We start from the raw sequence: 22,372 nt of genomic DNA, 5'->3' as shown, positions 1-22,372 counted from the left end.
ATGTTTCTCATTTTCTGTATGTGGCATCATTGTTTTATTTGGAAAGCACTTTGAACATAATGTATGAAATGGGCTTTAGGAATTATTATTATTATTATAATATAGTAATAATAGTTACAATAAGAACGGAAACCTCAGCAATGGCCGCAGCATACTGGTGTTTTTGGAAAGTTCTGGAACTTGGAGCTAGCTCAGGTCAGTAATAAAAGGCACATTGGCAGAGCAGACGGCGTCTGCTTTCGCTGTTTGTAAATACGGTCGCCATGAAAACCACAACCTGCATGTGCGCACGAGGTGTATGAGGCCACAGATTCTCTGTACTCACCTTTTTCAGCACCCCAATCCCCCCCCCACCCCCTCTTTGGGGAGATGGAGTAACATGTGAAGGAAAGCATGTAGCATCAGACTGGTGCAAGGAGGGGGGGGCAGTGGTAAGGTGTTAACTCAGTGGGGTCGAGTGTCACACCATAGGGACGGTGTGAGGTTTTGATTTTGCTAATAGTCCCAGGTTGTGAGGCTGTGTCCACTGCCATCTCTAAACACCGCTCAAACAGTACCCAGCCTGCTCCTGCTCTCCTCATGATGCATGTAGTGCTGCCATTTTAGGTGCATGGCACGCTTAGATGGGCCTGTTCTCCTCATTAAGTATTCCTAAATCAATTTACTCTGTTATGTGTAACCTAGTCATTTTGTTTGAAACGTGTAAACGTTGTCGTGGAACAGCTGTCTCAGCGCTGCCCACAAGCTCGCTCTCTCTGTCTCTGAAGCTCTCTCTCTCTCTGTCTCTGAAGCTCTCTCTCTCTGTCTCTGAAGCTCTCTCTCTCTCTGTCTCTGAAGCTCTCTCTCTCTGTCTCTGAAGCTCTCTCTCTCTCTGTCTCTGAAGCTCTCTCTCTCTGTCTCTGAAGCTCTCTCTCTCTCTGTCTCTCTCTCTCTGTCTCTGAAGCTCTCTCTCTCTGTCTCTGAAGCTCTCTCTGTCTCTGAAGCTCTCTCTCTCTGTCTCTGAAGCTCTCTCTCTCTCTGTCTCTCTCTCTCTGTCTCTGAAGCTCTCTCTGTCTCTGAAGCTCTCTCTCTGTCTCTGAAGTTCTCTCTCTCTCTCTCTGAAGCTCTCTCTCTGTCTCTGAAGCTCTGTCTCTGAAGCTCTCTCTCTCTGTGTCTCTCTCTCTCTGTCTCTGAAGCTCTCTCTGTCTCTGAAGCTCTCTCTCTGTCTCTGAAGCTCTCTCTCGTCCCGCACGCACACAGAGGTGCGGGAATCAGCGGACAGCTCACCGGCTGTGTGAGCGTAGCGCTGCGTCCGTGGCCAGCGGAGACGGGGGGAGGGGCCGTGTCTGGGACCAATTAGAGCTCAGACAGGCCGCGCTCCTCCAAATGGGGCTGTTGTTCCATGGCCGCCGCGTCGGGCTCTCTCAGGGCAGGGCAAATGGCCGGGTGTGACGCCGCTCGTGTTGGGTCCGCACCTTCCACACACACCCCCACGTTAAAGACTCGCCCATCTTCTGTTCTGCCTCTCTTTTTTAACTTTTTTGTGTTTCTGTAATTCAGATTTTGTGCCGCCACTTGTACACTGAGAGACAAACATTTCCTCTGTGTGAGTGTGTAAGTGAGAGCTTGCAATGTGTGTGACAGCATTTGTTTGTGTGAGAGTGTGTGTGACTGAGTGCTTGCATGAGTGTGTTAGAGAGAGCGAGCATGACAAAGAGAACAACAGAGAGTGAGACAAAGAGAGTGATAGTGTGAAAGATTGTGTGAGTGAGTGTGTGTGTATATGTGTGTGTGTGAAAGAGAGAGAGACTGTGTGGTTATATGAAAAGATTACAGCCTCTAACGCTAGAAGGAAAAATCCCAGCTCAGAGACAGTGCCTGTGTCTGTGAATACAGTTATAGTACTGACTCTTTTCTTGGAGGGATTCCACAACCCTAGTACCATGGAGTCACGCACATACACACACACACTCAGCCATGCACACACATACACACACACACACACACACACACAGTCACCTGTTCCCAGTTTACTCACCTGCTCGTTTCGTCAGAGGGAGGGGCGGACCCTCGTCTCACAGACTGGCTCTCGTGGGAGACCCAGCAGGGGGGTGGGGGGAGTGGGGTTGTTTACATCCACAACCGGGCTGCAAAGGCCCCCAGGTGGCTCTACAGCAGCCTCACAGGCGGCCTCTGAGATTGCCCGTTGCTAGGTGAGGACAGGGTCCTTGGGAGCTTGGCTGTTTTTTTTGCTTAAATGAGAAGTGTCACATGCACATGAGATAATGCCCACCTTTGAGCACACTTATGTGGTGTTTTAATGTGAAATGTTACATTTAACAACATGTATGAGAGCTACGCTAGCCTGTAATATTAATGTTGTGCCCCCCTGAATACAGTAAGGTGACCCTATGGTCTTGTGTTAAGGGTCTCTACAGGGGCAAAAGGGTGAAAACAGTGACAGGCTCGTGTGAGTCAGCTGCTCTGAAATGGTGGAGACATTCACTAGATGATTGGTTGCTAGCTAGATAGATATGTAGATAGAGTACTTTTCTCACACTCAAAGAGCTTTACAGTGATGAGGGGGAAACTCGCCTCAAGCTCCCACCTGGGTGATGCAACGGCAGCCATTTTGCATCAGAATGCTCACCACACTTCAGAGGTGGAGAGGGAGAACAATCTTTTAGCCAATTAGCAGCAGTCTTGTGGACCCGAAGGACAGGCCGGGGCTGTGGAATAAAGCTCACTGGTTATTGTTTATTTACTGTAAAGCGGAAGGGAACCCACACTGTGTGTTAAATTAGCGTTATGTTTTAATCAGGGCTATGTTTGAGTCAGGGCCTGGAGTTTAGCATCGCACAGCACTGTGCTTCTCCAGCACTGGGAGGTATAGCCATCCAAGTACGAAACAAATGCTGCTCTGTTTCGCTTCAGCTCTTTGACAGGAGAAAACAATAAGATGGAAATGATAAGCCACCCTGTTCTTTGCCAGTTGTGTGTTTCCTTTGTGTTCATCACTGCTGGGATCCGTTGGGCTAACAGTAGCCAGAAAGGCTCTGGTGTGTCTCTGGAAGGAGTGATGCTACTACAGCCGGCGGTTGGCTGACAGGGTCTTTCATCACATCACAGTGGGTTTGTGTTTGCCTGCCTTGTCTTTCTCCATTTCAGGAAATCATTTTCATATCCCTTCATGTGTCTACGTTGCTTCATATCCTTTATAACCGCCACCCCACTGGCCAATGAAAACTTTCAGCTTTCAGTGGCCAACGAGAAACAATTTCAGATGCACTCAAAATTGCTTTACAAATGCATATTTTTGCTTTGTTTTTGTTACATAACAAAGCAATTCCAGTTTAATTATCTAGAATTCATAGCAGTGAAATGAAATTATTCTGAAGAAGACAAGCGGCTTCATGTTTTTTCAGATAGTGTTCGCAGTGTCATGCAAGGCATTGCTGTTGTGTTTTATCATTAAAGGAGGGAGACAAACGTGGAGTTCTGACGGGCACGTCGCTGTGCTCTGCTGTGACCGGACGCTGTAAGGCCGGACACGGCAGCCATGACGGTTGTGTGACGGCCATCTTCACCTTGGTCTGAGACGGGAGTCTGCTTTGAACCCCGCTCAGTGAAAAAGGGCGATCCCTCTGTGCCGATTCTGTCTGTAATCGTCGGCCGCGTCCCCGTTACGGATCAGCGAGCTCATTGTGCAGCGCTTTTGGGATTCTCGTGTGCGGTGACCTTTTCAACCTGAACTAGAACCCGCCAGTGAGGTTCAGACAAAATCAAGTCTGATCTTTTCATCCGCCTCCTGTCGTCTTCTCCTCCCACTCATTACTTTAGACAGTATTTTATTCCTCCCTCGGTTCTGTAATGGCCAGTCACACTCAAGAAGTTTTGTTGCAAAGCGTCTTTGTGACGTGGTGGTTTGGAATCGACTATTTTAGGATTGTGCTCAGACATGATTCAGACTATTCCCATGGACTTTGTACCCTGCCGTAACTGAAAAGTGTTAGTTTGACCGTGTTCCTCTCCTAACATTTTCACATTTTTAGCTTACTGTACCTTGGCTGGAATGTGGTCCTGCAAGTTAAAACTAAAGTAGCACAAAGTCCCCTTTAGGGTTAGGATACTCTCCCAGCATTGCAGCTCAGATTCCAACTGTGCAGCGCTCATGATGTCACAATGGTATAATGCTGAATAAATTAACTTAATGTATTATGGCATCTTAATCATTTGTAATGATTCAACCCAGCCCAGCCTGAACCGGAGTCTCTGTAGGTTGTACAGCAAGTTGTACAACAATGAGTCAGTGGTCCAATCATGCAGACTAAAATATGTTGACAGTGGTTCATTACTCTTTCCCGTTTCTGAGCTGATTTAGCTTTTGTCATGGAGACTCTGGTTCCTGTCTCGCTTCAGTTAGAATGACGTACATCTTCGTGGTTCTGAATGGAACCGTTTAGTTTCACCTAACTGAGCTCAGCCCAGTAATTAATCTTGACCCACAATATTTGCGTAGCATTGTCCCTCTTGCCTTGACTTGTTTGGAGAAGCACAACTGAAATGAATGCCTGCTGTTAAAAAAAAGACATCAGGAGTTTTCATTTTCCAGGTGAGAGTGACTCCTTTTAATGATAAACCCCTGTTAAAGATGAATGTATTAGTCAAAATTATTGGAGGAGGAGTCCTGCACTCTGGCAGTGACAGTGGAGGTATGTTTTTGTTCTTCAAGGATCAAATGTCCCAAATGTACCCTGAAAGTACAGTGATGTTCACTTTGGGTGTAAATGAGTACTTTTTCCAAGTAACAACAACAAATTAATTATATATTTCTGGCTAGGGGTACAGTTTTGGGCAGTGCCCCGGCGAAAAGCATTTGTACCTCTTTAAGCAGTTTTTGAACATCAATATCTGAGAGAATGGGAAAGCCATCAGAATTCACAGGAATCTGCTTGGACACTCACCTTTAGTGAAAAGCAAGCCTGTGTTTGAGATTCATGATTCAATTTATTCAGATTTCTGTGTTAAGATGTAAATAGATGCTGCCGCATATTTAACATAGACCAAAACATATGAAACAAACCATTCATGACTTAAATATAAGTCCTTTATATTTTTTGTTGAAATCATATGAACTATGATATTCCATTCACAAGGTGGTCCCAAGCTGGTAAATAAACAATAATAATAGCTCTCTCACCCAATAATGGAGCTTGTATAAAGCATAACAAGGGGAGGGGCTAATGAAACATTACGCACTAACACAATAGCATTATAATATATGTGGAAGCTGATTAGATGAGTTGGCTATGTCCACTTGTGCTTAATGAGCCCTGTCCCAATATTTTATTGTGGAGGCACTGCATTTACAGATGACAAATATAGAACTCTCTAAAATTGGCTTGCATCATCAGATTTGTAGTTTTTTACTGCAGTCAAGCTATACTGAATAATTAGTTTCTCATTATTCTGGATGCTGAACTTGCACGTGCACTTTATAAACCTCTGTAAATTTCCCTCCAGATAGGTGTCTCCCACACAAATAAAGTATGGATAGATTTAGTTTAAAAAGAAAACTGCCACATTGACTCGCAGATTTGGGGAAGAATCCACTACATGCGATATTGTCACATCCTGAAATATGAAGGTTCAGTTGAAAGGTGTGATTTTCTCCCAAATTATTCAGACACATTCACACGCATACCCGAACATTGGAGCTGTCTCACCACATTTAGGTTATATCTCTGCAAAAATTGCTGCAGAAAAAACAGTTTCAGGATAATGAGCTCCCTCGAGATGATGACTAACTTTTTTTAGTTTTTAGTTTTTGTGGACATCTTCATCGTTGTTAGAGTCCTTAGCGTGCAGCGGCAGCCAAAGAGACTCCACCATACATTTATTTGTGGAATCTCCTTCCACTACAAGCAGTGGAGTAAAGTGGTGACAGAACTGGGTTCATGACTCAGATTGAGAAACACAAATTGCTTCCATATCCAGCTGTATAAATATGATCCTGTGGTTTAGAAAAGGAAAAACGTCCAAGTTACTCTGCGTGAGAGCATCTGCTTAGTGCCTAAATGTAGACGTAAATTTAGTGCCTAAATGTAAACATACATTCAGTGCCTAAATCTAAACGTAAGTTTAGTGCCTAAATGTAGAGGTAAACTTAGTGGCTAACTGTAGACGTAAATTTTGTGCCTAAATGTAAACGTAAATTTAGTGCGTAAATATAGACGTTAATTTAATGCCTAAATGTAAACGTAATTTAGTGCCTAAATGTAATAGCGTTCTGAATGACGTGCTGATGTGCCTAACCATTGTGCCCTTGCCGTTGTTGCAGTGTGCAAGGACCCGCCGTACAAAGTGGAGGAATCCGGGTACGCTGGCTTTATCTTGCCCATCGAAGTTTACTTCAAAAACAAGGTACTTAAGCCACAGCAGTGAATGGCCTGGCATGTACATTCGGGAAAGGTAACATCTCTGGAGTTTAGCCACAGGAGGATATAAAATGTGTACTCGTAAATAAATTGATGATTGGAGCATCTCCCTTAGTCACGGTCCTCAGCAGAGTGGAACTGATTGGTCAGATTCTGCCTTTAGAATCTTGTTGCCGAGCAACGTGTCTACTTTCCCCAGGAAGAGCCGAAGAAGGTGCGCTTCGACTACGACCTGTTCCTGCACCTGGACGGACACCCGCCCGTCAACCACCTGCGCTGCGAGAAGCTGACCTTCAACAAGCCCACCGAGGAGTTTGGCAGGAAGCTGCTGAAGGCTGGGGGGGTGAGTGTGGCGGAGAGGAGCGGTCCCGCCAGAGGATGTACCAGCCCTCTACCAGCACTACAAGGCCACAAATGATCCATTTCTTGGTTTTGCTCATTCTCTCTGCTCATTTTTAAAAAATGTGTTAACTTTTTTTGTGTGAAACTTAGCAGAGGGGGGCAGGTCATAATTCTGCTTTTGCACCAGACTGGTAAAACACCCCGGTTTTCCCAGCCACACAGTACTACAGGAGAGCCAGTGATTATTTTATATCCAACAGAACACACAGCATTACAGGAGAGCCAGTGATTATTTTATACCCAACAAAACATAGTACTACAGGAGAGCCAGGGACTATTTTACACCCTACAGACCACACATACTACAGGAGAGCCAGTAACTATTTTATATACAACAGAACACATAGTAATACTGGAGACCCAGCGACTATTTTACACCCAACGGGCAACACAGAACTACAGGAGAGCCAATTACTATTTTACACTATTTTATGATGAGAACATTCCCCTAAACAATGTCAATATATATTGTTCCAGACAAGTTTGGCTGGCTCACGTGGAGCGGCATAATTGGCTTGCTGCTCCAGAGGGAGGGACTTGGCAGGGTTGGTAGATCGCCGCACAATAAAGCACCTCGGGCGCCTTGGAATCACGGTCACGAGCATGGCGTGTCGCTCTCCTTCTGGCCGCTGAGGGACGGGGTGTGGGCGGTGTATCTAATACTAACTCTAATTGGATCAGACAGGGTACAATGGGTACCAAATTGGGAGAAAAAAAAAAATATATATATATATTGTTCCAGACAAGTTCCTTCAGCCAATGTGATTAACTTCCGGAGGCCAGTCCTATTCTGATCGATGGCACTTAAAAATAAAGTCCAGTGGCCATCCAGGAAACGAAAATGGTTCAGAGAATGTTCTGAGAACCGTAGTTGTTACCTGAGGGTGGGCAGTGGACCATTGGGTTTATCCACGGGAGCCGCACAGGTGAACTGCCCCTAGTTGCCATGGCGAGCTGGCCCAGTCTATTCCCAGGCCTCACCTCCACCTTAGGCTTCCTTTAACATTCCCCCCAGCCCAGACCAACGAGCACACAGGGGTCACATGACCCGGGCCTGTTCAGCATCAGGGAACCATTACATCTCACACTCCACTCATGCCCTTCAGGCTAATTCAGAGAGACTTAAATGACTTCTTAAAAAGGGCAATGAACTGACCTATCTATCAGTAATTGCATCAGTCACTGTAAGACGTTCAGTGTTAAATAAACTCTTACAGAGTACATATTGCCCCTGCTGGATATATACTCTGTTAGAGATTGAAAACTGAACATTTTACTGTGTTCTAGTCTGCCAGATAGTAGCTACAGAGCTATTTTTTTCTGGTCTCAAGGGATCAATCTCTGGTCCAGTGTAATTTTCTCACTATAATAAGTAAATAATGACTATGTATTTATGGCTATGGGACCTTTCAGCCACAGTTTGAAAGGGGATATTCCCTGTAATTTGATGTTGTATTTAATTTGAACCCACCACAGTTGGTCGTTTAAGAAAAGTATTTTTCATTTATTAACAGTATATGTCTCAATATCTTGTCACACCCTGCATCCAAACACACCTGCATTGTTGGATGCTGCGGAAAGTGTTTTCACCGTATGGAGGGTTGATGTGTGAGTTTGCCATGAGGAATTGATTTCATGAGGAGAATGTGGGTCAGTCGACAGGGTGAATGGAAAGGAGGGGAACAGTGAAAAACGTTTCCCAACCCATCAGTCTGGCTGCTGAGGAGCTGTCTGCCATCTCACTGATTGTTTTGGCAGGCGGTGAAAGCTCCTCACATTGCTCTTAAAATATATCTGGTTACGCACGAGTGTGTGTGTGTGTGTGTGTGTGTGTGTGTATCCCTGTGTAAGCATGCATGCGTGCGTGTGTGTGCCTGTGCATGTATGTTTATATTTGTGTGTGCCTGCCTTCCGTGTGTGCAAATGTGCCTTGAGAGTGTGTTTGTGCTCTAAACTCTTTTGTTCCTTGTCCTTGACAGTACAGAGATCCTCATAAAAGAAGCTCAGAAGACTGTAAAGTAAGGATTTAAGTGTGCTCATTAAATGTCTATTGAGATTACTTTATTTGAAGAGGCTTTTAGAGATACTTAATCTGCTGTTTCGGCCTGCGAATGACTCAGTGTTGTCGGATTGTCTGATTGAAGGTAGTCGCTTGACGGTTTTTCTTGTAAAACTGTGAAAACATAATTGGCTCACTTGTGCCCTGTTAGGGAGGTATTGAGTCACCGTTAGAACCTCTTACACTTGGGTGGTGTCTCCAACAAGATGGCCGTCCCCCCTGGCTTCTGCCTGCCTCCTGTAATGAACAACTGAGCATGCTCAGACTCCGTAGACGTCTGTGAAAAGGCTGTGTAAAGGTTCTTTCCTCTGCTACAGACCCTTTTTATCATAGTGAGATAAGACCACTCCATTGTGCAATGTGTGTAAAAGCAGGAAGTTCAACAGAAGGTGCTGGCGTTTGGCTTTGCAAGTTTGATTTGAACTGGGTGTTGTGGACAGATGGGCTGGGTGTTCAAAGAAAGATGCTTATGTTGAAATGGATGCCATACCTATGGTGAAATGGTGGGGTAGTTGATTATGGGGTTGCATTGCTGCTTGTGGTGTAGGGACTCTTGTTATGTTGAATGAACCATGAACTCCAGCACGTACCAAATCATTCTGGCAAAAACCTGGTATTTTTGTTCTTTCTATTGTATTATTATGAAAGAATACAGTTGTGCAGACAATGTAGCTCATTAGTGGTATTTTGTATTTTATATGCTCATCTTCATTAAGGGTGTGAATACTTTTGCAGGCGGTGCATGTGGAAAAAGAAGAAAATTAAGCTTTAATTCATATATATGCTTTTTGCACGCGTGCAGAATTTGCCACGGGAATTGCATAAATGTGCAAAACATATTCGAATTAAAGCGTAAAGTGAAAGTTCACTTTCTGGGCTTTCTTGATATTTCAGTTTCAGTTTTACATGTTATACCAGTTCTTGTGCAGATATTCCTGTGGAGCTTCTGGCTAAAGCATGGAAATACATAAGAAGTAGTGCCAGCTTTGAAAACAACATTATTGCACACAAACACTGTCCAGGCCAGCTAGAAACGTATGTTAAGGTGGAATGAATATCAACAAAGCCCAGAAAGTGAACTGTCACTTTGTCAAAAAATACAGTCAAGCAGGCACATTGCAGTGAATTATTCACTGGAAAAACCCTAACTGCACTGCATTGTGTAATTAGGCCTGGTCTTTATTCTGGCGTGTTTACTGTCGCTAGGTGATGGTCATGCAGGAAGGGGCGTCCTCCCTGTTCAGACAACACCTGAAGCTTCCTGCCCTCCACACCGGCTCCATGACCCTCACCTTCTCCGACAGCAAGAAGGGCAAGCCGTCCCAGGGGTCAAAGGTCACCCGAGACGTCCAGGTACAGCCTGTCTGACCTCTTCAGAAAGCCTCTGTGTGATCGCAGGCGTTTGGAAAACGTATACTGAGGTTGAGTATACAGTGTCCCTTCGCGTGTTTATGAAATGTTCTTGGCCTTAAAGCCCTGTGTGTTTTTTGGGGAGAATTTGAAAGACTCGTCTTGTATTCTCACTGGGGCTCGGAGGAGGAAACGATGTGCAATCCGTGAGTCCGGTGAGTCCGGTGAGTAAACGTTTGAAATTGCTCTATTTTGGCTTTTTGGCCGCTGATCTACGGGCATGTCTCAAATGGTTACAGTGTCTTTGGGTTTCCGTGTGCAGTCAGGTCATCGTTTTAGAATCTGACCCTTCGTGTGATTTTTATAAAGCACTTTTCATGTTTTCTGTTTCCTGCATGAAATGGAAATGTTCAACCTGCCAATATAAACCTTGTGTGTGCGTGTGTGTGCGCGTGTCTGTGAGTGTGTGCGTGTGTGTGTGTGTGTGTGAGTGAGTGTGCATGCGTGTGTGTGTATGTGTGTGTATGAATGCAGTCATGATACGAGTGTTTATTTGCTGTTTTCACGGGCACATAAATTCAATAAATATTAATCAATTGTTCTTTTTTAATTGTATTGTTTGGTGTCATATCATGCTGCTTGTGTTGGATCAGGGTTTGCAAAAGTCAAAGGCCCATCCATTTTATTTCAGAAAAATGTTGTCTTTTGGGGGAATACATGGCTGGATTTTGATTGGCTCATTGCCACTGTGACATCTATGTTTCTGCGGTACTTGGTTCAGAAAAGTCACCTCCCTGTTTAAAGCCATGTATATCTTGGTTACACACTCGATGGTCCAGTGCGTGGGATTAGATTTTTCCAGTAAAGCGGAAAGTGTTTTCAGGTCCTTTTTTTACCCCAAACATGCGAGTGTGACGTCTTTGACCTTGGCATCACAAAGAGTACTTTCTTTTGAGAAAGGAGAGGGGAAGAGACTAATTAAACAGAGTAGAAGTGTTTACAGCTTTAGGTGAGCCCGTTTGAAGGTCAGCCACTATACGGCTGTCTCCATCTGAAGTTTACCTTATAATTACCATTCTGCGTGTTTGTCTAAATGAGACGTTGTGTGCAAAAGCTTGGTGTCTATAAATAAAGCCAACGGATAGTTTTCAGCTCAATGCATGAATGCACCAAAGAAATGTCCTCAGAAAAGGTCTTCATGATGATTATGATGTTATTGTTATTATTTAACACCTTCCACTTCCTCTCTCTCTCCATCCACGAGACGGGCTCTGCATCTGTAACTGTAGGCGGGGATGGGTGGTATGAAACAGGCATTGTGTTATTCATGAAATACGTATCACTCTTCTGCTTGCGTGTACGAGGGCTGGTCAGCTAAAGAGCCGTGTTGTGACTAGAGCTAAAACCACACTCACAGATTCTGAGTCATACTGTCGTTATAGAGGCTGCTCACTTTGTGGATATGTGACCAGCTTCTCATATCCTGGCCTTCTCTTGCCTCCTATGAACATGTTTTACCCAGCGTCTGTGCAACCCTCTATGAACATGTTTTACCCAGCGTCTGTGCAACCCTCTATGAACATGTTTTACCCAGCGTCTGTGCAACCCTCTATGAACATGTTTTACCCAGCGTCTGTACAACCCTCTATGAACATGTTTTACCCAGCTTCTGTGCAACCCTCTACGAACATGTTTTACCCAGCGTCTGTGCAACCCTCTATGAACATGTTTTACCCAGCGTCTGTACACCCTCTATGAACATGTTTTACCCAGCGTCTGTGCAACCCTCTATGAACATGTTTTACCCAGCGTCTGTGCAACCCTCTATGAACATGTTTTACCCAGCGTCTGTGCAACCCTCTATGAACATGTTTTACCCAGCGTCTGTGCAACCCTCTATGAACATGTTTTACCCAGCGTCTGTACAACCCTTTGTTCTACACAGTCAATGGTTTTAGTAATTTACCATCTGCAGTTCCACCACCATCACCATCTGACTGGATATGATTCAGTCAAATTTTTCTCAGGATAAACTGCAAAGATTTTAAGGTGAACTAATTGCTCATGCGACTTAAATTTCAAAATGAATATCAAGTTAGTTTATTTACTAACACTTGAGATGTGTTTAATTTACTGTTGTAATTCAGGATTTTTTCCCGTCTGTGGACGCCTCACAGATGCTGTTTTTGTCAGATGTCGTATTGCGCTTGCTGTTCATTTTATATTCAGCCGTATAAGCATTTCAAATCTGCCACATTTGATGGTGATGGTTTAGTGAAGTTGAAAAGCATCAAGATAAACAATCACATGAATCATGTTACGCTTATTTATGATCATACGATCCTTTGACAGGAAATGTTCTTACTGTGCCAACTTTGAAGAAAGCCTCAAAGCAACAGTGCCAAAAGATTGAGACAATTTGTCAAGGAACAACCCCGTTGGGATGTCTAATAGCACCTTTTGATTTAGTCGGTGAGAGCTGAGAGTGTGGGCTGTTGTCTGTGAGAGAGAAACGGCTTTAAGCCCGGGGTCGGAGGTCAGGACTGCAGGACAGAATAAAGTTTTAAAGGTAGTAAAAGCCAGTCGTAACCTGCCCCAGTGTCTAGACTTCTTAACGGCTTTACTGCGCGGCTCAAACACTGACAGGCTGAGCGGTGCTGAATGGAGGATGATTGTGCTTGTCTGGTCCGAGGACGAAATGCTCTCGCCCATCTGGACGTTGCCCACGGCAACCAATCGATCGCACATGTGCACCCCCCCACCACCACCCCGGGAGAAGTCAAAACATTCTCCGCGCCTCCTCTGCCAAAGTCTGAGCTCAAGTCTTCCTTATTTTCCCCCCTCACTTTTTACAACTTTTTTTTTTTACTTTCCTCTCCCTGAATGGGATCAGACCCCCAACAACTGTCACTCAGCCCGCTTAGCAACCGCGAGCGCATTGCTCTGGGACGTCTCGCCGAAGCCTGCATATGGGCCATAAAACATCCGCCCCTCCTCCGTTTCGGGGAGCAGTGTGGATTTATCTCCCAGTATCCCGTGGACTTGCATCCGTCTGCTTCCTCTCTCAGTTTCACACCTGGGGGATCGGGATAAAAATGGAGCTGGGAAAACCGTCAGCGGTTTAGCACCGAGGCCACAGTTCTCCGGCAAAATCTGTATTTTCAGTTTTAATTTCATGCCTGCTCATATTTGTTTTACAGAGGAGGCTGTGCTCAGCTTGTAGCCTAATGGCTAAGGTACATGACTGGGACGTGGAAGGTTGGTGGTTCAAGCCCTAGTGTAGCCACAATAAGATCATTGCAGCTGTTGAGCCCTTAACTTTGCATTGCTCCAGGGGGGATTTGCCGCTGCTTAGTCTAATGAACTGTCGATAGGTTAAACCTGGAGACACTGTGGCCCTCCTGGACTGGAGTTAAACCTGCAGACACTGTGGCCCTCCTGGACTGGAGTTAAACCTACAGACACTGAGGCCCTGCATTGTGACATTGTGAGTTTGATGTCCCTACAGATGTGTAAATCTGTTTTTGACTGGCTGCTTGCTTTGTCTCTTTCTGTAGGAGGGGTCCAGGAGCACCCTCACCTCCGGCAGCAGCGGCCCGTCCACCAAACCGCCAAAACCAGCAGCGGAGCCCAGAGAGCGGCCCTTCAGAGACTCCAGGGAGCCCAAGAGTGCCTTCAGAGCCCTGGGCAGAGACCCACACAAACCCCCCAAAGACCCATCCAGGACCCCCAAAGAGAACCAACCGCAGAGGCCCGACTGGCCCAAGATGGGCTTCAAGGAGCCCAAGGCCGTTTCCCGGGAGGCCAGGCCGGAGGGACCCAACGTTAAGGCTACCGCCAAGAGGCCAGGCCCCGGAGACGCCCAGGAGCTCCTCGCCAAGAGGAGGAAGGAGCCCTCGGAGTCGTCACCACGGCGACCCCTCACGGACGCTCGGCTCCTTAAGGAGAGGCGGAAGGGAGGTGGGGGCGGGGAGGTGCCGGAGAGGAGCAGGACGGTCTCCACCCTGCCCCCGTTCCAGGACCTGGTGGACCCCAACGACTCTGACACCGATGACAACGCGTCCCCCAAGTATGAGGTGAGAGCGGTGATTCGTAATATGTTGATCAGTGGTAACCAACCCCGTTCCTGTCGGTTTGCACTCCAACCCTAACAAAGCACACCTCATTCAACAGCGACAGATCTTGTGCTGCTAATGAGTAGAGTCAGGTGTGCCAAATTGGGGTTGAAATGAAAACCAACAGTATGCTCGCTCTCCAGGAACACGACTCGTGTAGATGATCTCTAATCTATTGAATCTTGGTGCAATTTTTTTGGTGCTATTGAAATAGAATTCCCATCATGCACTTTACCAGCATTTCAAAGGATAGAATTTACCAGCATCTCAAATGGCTTGAATTCAGTCAACTTTGTCCCTTAACTTTAACTAAAAAGTCTTCTTTTTTTGTGAATATATTTTTATTTGTATATTTTATATTATTGACATTTCAGCAAGCCCAAGTTCAGCCATCACTTAAATTCATCCAACTGGGTCTGTGAAAAAGAAAAACATTTGCACTTGAAAGTCAAAGTTAAGCACAAATGTTTAAAAAACGGCCAAACAGTCATGATTTATGGGAGCTGAAACCAAAAGGGCTCAATCTCTCGTTCAGGATTAGATTTATAAGAACATCGCAATAGCATGGCAAATTACTGCACTGACAGAGGACTGCTACCTGCAAGTGTTTTAACAACTCAGTTTTGGGGTAGATATGTGGTCAGCTCTGGGACTTTTCACTGAAAAGTTTCCTCTTTCTCTGTGGTAACTTATCTGCCTACAGTGACTGTCCTGTTGTTTGTCTATTTTGGTCATGGTGAGAGCTGGTATTGCCCCCCCCCCCCCCCTAAAAAAACAAACAAACAAAAAACGTATCTTTCTCTCACACACACTCCTCCTCACTAGACCTAATGCATTATGGGGCTGCTTTATAGGAGCAGGAAGGGGAGGTGCAGTGGAGCAACATCATGACATCGTCTTCCATTGTCCATTATGACATCATAACCCTCAACCAATTAGCATATTGGACACAACAGCCATAGAGGTGCACACAATCCTCAGCCATTCAGCCAATCCATTCAGCTTTTACTGCCTTCCTCCCATACAGAGCGCCCATAAACTTCAAAGGCTGGCTGTCACACCCCTGGACCGCTTCCTGTAAACACATTCCCGCTGAAGTTGAGTGATGGCGAGGATGTGTTTCAGTGGCGTGTGTGTGACTGACAACACCCAGCTCACACACCCGAGCTCCATCGACACAAATTCAGCTCAATACCACCTAGCAGGGCTCAGGGGAGCTTATTTTAGTCTTATAGGTCAGGGCTTTTCAACCTGGTCTGGTCCAGGGACCCCCCCAGCCAGGCTCAAAGGCATCCAGGGGACCACCATCATGTTGAAAAAAGTTTTATATTTCTAAATATTTCCCCAAATCTATATTTCGACATAACCTCCAGTACCTTCAAGGACGCCCATGGGTTTGTGGACCAGTTGGACATCCTAGATGCAGCTCTAGTGCACATGTGCAGTAGAGTTGTTTGATGGCCTGGAAACAGCCTCGGCCTATGGAAATGTGACCTCTGCGATGAAACAGAAATATCTCTTCACGCTGAAACAGTCTTCTGTGGACCTCTAGTACAGCCTCATACTTTACTGATAGAAAGCATGGATCACAAAATCCAATCCCGGAGACCCACCCCAGCTAAAATTGGTAACGTTGTCACATTGTTGCTGCCGTGTAGTGGCAATGTTATAACATTCGCAAAACATTACATTTTCTGTCAGCTAGGGTACAGCATCTGCGGGGTTTTTTTGTGGTTTCCTTTCAGTTTGCTGCTGATTTAGACCTTGAAATTGTAAGGTGTGTAATCACTTTAGCCTTTTATTTTTTTCAGGGCTTTAAATTAAGTGCAAAGGTGTTGAAACTCTCAGACCCTACAGGGGTCCTGAGCTGGGGTTTCAGATCCCTGCTGTAGAGTTTACTGCGTACCCCCACCCCTCCCTCCCGCCCCACCCCCATCCCTCTTGGCCCTCTATCGGAACATGCAAGGTACTGGTGTCGCTGATGGATGCCTTGGATTCACACGTTGTGAAGTAGGAAATGCCACCGGCTCTGTGTTAGAGCACTAAAAGAGCACGGGGCTCCATCAGCTCTGTGTTAGAGCGCTAAAAGAGCATGGGGCTCTGTGTTAGAGCACTAAAAGAGCACTGGGCTCTGTGTTAGAGCACTAAAAGAGCATGGGGCTCTGTGTTAGAGCGCTAAAAGAGCATGGGGCTCTGTGTTAGAGCACTAAAAGAGCACTGGGCTCTGTGTTAGAGCACTAAAAGAGCATGGGGCTCTGTGTTAGAGCACTAAAAGAGCACGGGGCTCTGTGTTAGAGCACTAAAAGAGCACTGGGCTCTGTGTTAGAGCACTAAAAGAGCACGGGGCTCCATCAGCTCTGTGTTAGAGCGCTAAAAGAGCATGGGGCTCTGTGTTAGAGCACTAAAAGAGCACGGGGCTCTGTGTTAGAGCACTAAAAGAGCATGGGGCTCTGTGTTAGAGCACTAAAAGAGCACAGGGCTCTGTGTTAGAGCACTAAAAGAGCACGGGGCTCTGTGTTACAGCACTAAAAGAGCACGGGGCTCGATCAGAGAAGCACCAAAGGGCCCGCTCGTCAATCGCCTCTCCCCTGACTTTAGAAACCTCACACAGAGACAGCCGGCACGGTTTTATTGCGGCCGGGGGGGAAGAAAGCAGGCAGGGGGAGATTTATAGTTTTACGGCGCAGGATGAGGAGTGTAAAGGGGCCTGTGAATGCCTCAGGATTTCCCTTTAATCTCAGGAAGGTGGAGAGAGAAACACTTCCAACGTCTCGCTGAGACTTGTGGTGTTTCGTCCCGTCTCATAACTCACTATCTCACACAGACTGTGTTCATTGGTCAGCTGTCTCACACATACTGTGTTCATTGGTCCACTCTCACACAGACAGTGTTCATTGGTCTGCTTTGTCACAGATTGTTCATTTCTTTGCTTTGTCACACAGACTGTTCATTGGTCCGCTCTTTCACACAGACTGTGTTCATTGGTCTGCTGTCTCACACAGACTGTGTTCATTGGTCCTCTGTCTCACACAGACTGTGTTCAATGGTCCTCTGTCTCACACAGACAGTGTAACAAATTGAGTGTGTTACCATACAGGTATAGTGTTGGAGTTTAGAAATCCTATTCCCCAATTTTCTATTTTCTTCCTGTTTGGAGCATTTGTTGATGACAAACCGGGTAGAGCCACGCATGTCTCTGTTGCATGAACTAAAGGGTCTTGAAGCAGTGACCCCACACCCCAAGACCCCAACCTGGGGTTTGACCCCACAACCTACCTCACACAAGCCCTTCCCAGATCTCACAGGCCCAGGCAATGGGCTCACTGAACTAGGCTACTAGGACTTGACCTTCGACCCCCACACCCTAGCAAGCACAACCCCTGTTCCTTGCTAAGACACTCCGGTTTCAGGGCATCCTGCACTGTGTGGGGGAGTGAGTGTTACCTGTGGGGCCAGGTGACCCCCTCACCCCCCAAGGGGCAGACTGCAGGCAGTCCTCCTGAGAGGCACACGTGGTATCTTAATCGTTTCTGAAAACGGGGGTGCCGAATCTGAGCTGGGGGTTCCAGAAAGAAAGTTGGGGTTGGGGGGTGAACGCTTTTTGACACTGACAGTTTCTGGCTTTCCTCACTCCCCTACCCCCTCCACCTCTCCAGCTCAGCCTGAGGTCTTTCTGTCCCCCAGCACTCTTCCCGTAAACCCCCCCTTCCTTCCACCGCCCCTCTGTAAATTGAATAGAGCAGCTTGACTGGGCCCGGACACTCCTGAGGACCATTTATTGGGCCCTAAAAGATGACTGCCTCCCAGGGACTTCAGCCAGGGAGGACAGGGGCTCTAAATCACCCCACAACACAGAGATTTACTGCTCCAGGGCTGCGGAGGCCTGACAGCCAATCACGCCACTTCGAAGACGCAGGCGGCCACCTATCAACATTCTGCGCTCTTCCTTTGACGTTGTCGCTCATAGGACAAGGGCTTATAGTTTCTGTTGCTCCCTTTTTATCACTGACAGGAAGACAGTGTGGTTTTAGTTCATTTAATGACCCTGATAATTGTCTGAAACCAGGAGTAATGTGTTTATAATCTTTGGTGGTTGCAGACTCCAGGGGGAACTTGGTACTCTGATCACAGTATTAAGCCTGAATATCTTTTCCAGCTGCATAAATATATATGTAAAAAAAAAAAAACAAACAAAAAAAAAAATATATATATATATATATATATATATGCTTATGCAAGTAATCTGCTAAGCAGAAATATACAGTACCTAAAATTAAAAAGCATGTTTGGATCAAATACTTTTCTATGCTTAACTGAGCTTGTTTGGGCTATTGGAACCTGTGAAATACACTCAAAAAGTCCAAACCTAGTCTTCTGGTCCTCTTGGTTGGTTCAATTGGAGCAGGAAAGATCAGTTGAGCACAGAAAAATATTTGAATCCAAAACAATTCCATATTTAACCCAGGTCTGTCTGAACACTTTTAATTTTATCTCTTTTTGGAAGTTCCTGGCCAATCGTAACATGAGGTATTGAACACAAAGCATGTGTTTAAGACAAAACTCATTTGGAGTGTCGAGGGGCCTTAAGTCATCTAGTAACAGCATTTCTCTGTTTCCACGGCAATGGGTGATTTTCCGCACATTCAAATATTCAAACCAGGCTGAGCCTCACTGGATCCAAAAAAGTCAGTTGTCAGGCAAGGCCAGTAGCCATTGGGCCACCAAAGCCATTTTTGTTTGGCCTGTAAAATGGTTGGTAAATGGAAATGACATTTGGTTGTAGAACTGAGCGTCTGAGTACAACTGGGCTCATTCCACACTGGGAGGAAAGGAGGGAACTGCTTTTCGTGAATCCTAATCGTTTTCATGAGCGCTGCTCATTGTTACAACCTTCCCTGTCATTACAGTGTTGTGGACAGATGAAGGTGCAACTTCCTCTGTCTATAATGTTCTGAGAAACCGCCAGAGAAGCCTGTCCTTTTATGTGTCCTTCATGTCCGTAATAAAAATGCCCACAGGTGGGGCTTCCACCTTTTCTGACAGTGTATTTCTGGGAATTGTAGGCTGGGTGCCTACAATTCACGCTTGTGTCTCTGACAGAGGTTGTAGCCAGCAGTGACCGCCCTTCTTTCTTTTTACTCTTTCCTTTGCGGGCAAAGTGTATGTTGGTTTTTGTTCCCAAATGACTAATTAGCGTAATTGTTGCTAATTAGCTAATCTCTTTAACGAGCTCGCCTGGTGGCATGCACAGCTGAAACATAAACCTGCACACACACAGCTCACAGTGGAACCAGTTTAATGCCGGTTAGGGCCTTGCTTGGGTGACATGCTTGTGTCGCAATGACACACAATCCGTTCTCTGTGTCAGTCTGACCAGCCGGAGTGTGTTCCATCTCCCTGTAGAAAACATTCAAGGAATGAAACGTACTCCCCAAAAGACTGATACTAGACCCTCCTGCAGTGGACATTATACGAACTGTTGAATAAACAGTTCATAAATGCGGCAGAATCCATTTCATTCGTTTTTTTATTTCTTAATAAAAGGGAGCTGAGACCGTACAGTATTCTGTGCCAGAATTACGCAGAATTCCAGCTGCATCCCTCAGCCAGATCTTCTGGGAGGAATGCAAACAAATTAATTGGGATTAAGTTAAATAGTCTGTTCAGATTTCCTACCCCGGCCCCCTTCCAGAGGGGGATTAGCCTGTAATGGGCGTTTGTTGGAGGGGAGTTTTTTTTACCCTCTGGAATTTTACCCCGGACTCCGGGGCCACTGTGAAAGGCTCACGGAGCAGCAGCGTGGCGGTAAGGGCTTTCAGAGCGAGGGTTTGTGGGGAACCGTCTGTACCGCGAGTTTCCAGTGACACGGACATACGAGAAGAACCCAGGCTTGGTCTTTTAACGAAACGTTCGGCTTTCAGCGTTCTGCGCAATAATACAGACTCCATTGTTTGGGTTGGGGGGTTTTTTTTCCTCCCTTTGGAGAAATAATATCTGCTGCTCACACAAAACAATTTACAACATGCTTACGGCCTGTTTATTAGACCCAATATAACTTTTTTAAAGCTCTGATCAGGAGTTGAGAGTTTTTCTCTCATGCATGGCTTAGGTGTTTGAACAAATGACACAGTTTTTATCATTCGCTGTACTGCTCTGTAATATTTTTAGCCCCTTGTTGTACTAATCTAGGTCTTTGAGTGTATTTAGTATATTGTATTTGAATTTGTATTTATTTTGGTATTGTAGTTAGTCCTAATTCCTTTCTGACTTGGCCTATATGCCATGTGTACTGAACTTAATGGTCATGGCTGTACAACTGATTCTTTGTGATTGTAACTTATCGGACCTGTTATGTAGTTTGTTCTAATGACCTAGGTATGCACTGTTTTGTATGTCGTTTGTATGAAAGCTTGTGCTAAATATAATGTAATGTAATTTCAATATAAACAAATGTAGACCTGATTATGAAGGCAGTGTCGGCATATGAGGTCATCCATCTTACTTCATATAAAACAGAAGGAGTTTGGGCTCCCCTTCTTCCCCACACACGCTGCCTGTCAAACGCCGTCCAGAAGCTGTTTATTTCCATACGCGCTAACGGCGTTAATGCATTCAGCCTGCTGCACTGCAGATCATCCTGCTAAGTGCCAGCAGTTATGAAAACACTGTGTGTAGGGCTTGTGTGGATGTTGGATCTGTTGAATTTTCTTTTTGGATTATCTGGTTTGCAGTGGAATTATAGCACATTTTTTACTTTTGACTATTTAAATCCTCAGTCATTAACTGCATTTCTGGAAACCATATTTTTGTTGGATATTGCTTTTCTGGGCAATTTCTTTTTTCCACCGAAGAGCATTAACCATAGTTTCATCCCAGTCCCTTGTAGAGCAAGATTGACTGACATCAATCTAACCCAACCCTCTCAGATAATATACCAGCACTTCTGGCCATTTCCTTATATGGAGAGGTCTAGGAAAAGTTTCTTACTTTAAGAACCTGTTCCATCATGGTGTCCTTCTATAATAGTCATATATAAATTACCAGTATGATGTGATCAAACCTATTTAATTCCATTGAGATTTTAAATCTAATCCTGAAACTTGCAATGTTATTCTATCCACTAGAGGAGGATTCATTTTTTCATTTATTTGTGTGTTTATCATTAAACTAATTTTGAAAATAAGGTGAAACATTTGACCACTCAGTGGTACATCTGTTCTGTGAGCCACCAATCAGAATATCCACACAGAACATACACACTGTGCAACACCTTCGGGAGCTTTTGGTCAGGAAAGATGGACTTTACACAAAAGGGAAATGTCACTATTGTCCTGTTTATAAATTAGAAAAATACTGTATACATCTTTATAATACTTAATCAACATTTAAAAGGCTAAAAACTGGTTATTTAACTGCAATGGTCAATGCTACTTTGGAAGTCATTGTTTGTTGGCAGTTATCGGGTAACTGTACTTGTAAAAGTTTAAAAAACTCTTGCGCATAATTCCCTTTGCTGATATGCAGTTCAGCGCAACGAGGTGTCATATGCTCCATGACGGGTAGATCTACCCTGAGCTGTCAATCACCGATTTGTACAAACCGAGCAAAAGGCTTTGTTCTCCACAGCAGAACGCAGTGATTGGTGCAGATGAGAGGGTTAGGCTGCGCTCACGTTGATCATGGTAGGTGGCACAACAGCAATTTTTGGACAGTATGGAAAAAACGGGCAGAGCGGTAAATACGTTGCTATGGAGATGTTGTTCAGTAATTGTTCTATCATACAGGAAGGAAACAGATTGGAATAGGAGGTTTGAGTTTGGTATAGCTCTTGATCAATGTTGGGGCAATAATGCCAAAAATAGTCATTTTCGGTTTTCTATGTCCATTTTTTGTTGTTTTGTTTTGTTGTGTGTTACATCCGGTATCAAATTCTGTTGCATATAACAGTAAAAAGAGAAATCATTTAAAATAAAACTTCAATGACAAGTGCCGTCTGCTGTAGCAATCAATGAAGTTCTTTGCCGTCCTGA

At 45.1% G+C, this 22,372-nt stretch overlaps 1 protein-coding gene across 1 annotated transcript in view; it reads left to right on the top strand.

The window, feature by feature from the left end:
* LOC133130059 (protein AF-9-like) overlaps window positions 1-22,372 on the top strand; it is a 47,538-nt gene that overhangs the window by 14,506 nt on the left and 10,660 nt on the right. The window contains exons 3-7 of the mRNA XM_061244300.1: window positions 6,320-6,402; window positions 6,616-6,759; window positions 8,798-8,836; window positions 10,084-10,230; window positions 13,785-14,303. Of these exons, the coding sequence (XP_061100284.1) occupies window positions 6,320-6,402; window positions 6,616-6,759; window positions 8,798-8,836; window positions 10,084-10,230; window positions 13,785-14,303 (932 nt within the window). The remainder of the gene's footprint in view (window positions 1-6,319; window positions 6,403-6,615; window positions 6,760-8,797; window positions 8,837-10,083; window positions 10,231-13,784; window positions 14,304-22,372) is intronic.

This window comes from Conger conger, chromosome 6, assembly GCF_963514075.1.
Source record: "Conger conger chromosome 6, fConCon1.1, whole genome shotgun sequence".
Lineage (NCBI taxonomy): Eukaryota > Metazoa > Chordata > Actinopteri > Anguilliformes > Congridae > Conger > Conger conger.
The sequence above is the reverse complement of the archived record's forward strand: the minus strand, read 5'-3'. Positions and strand labels throughout refer to the sequence as shown.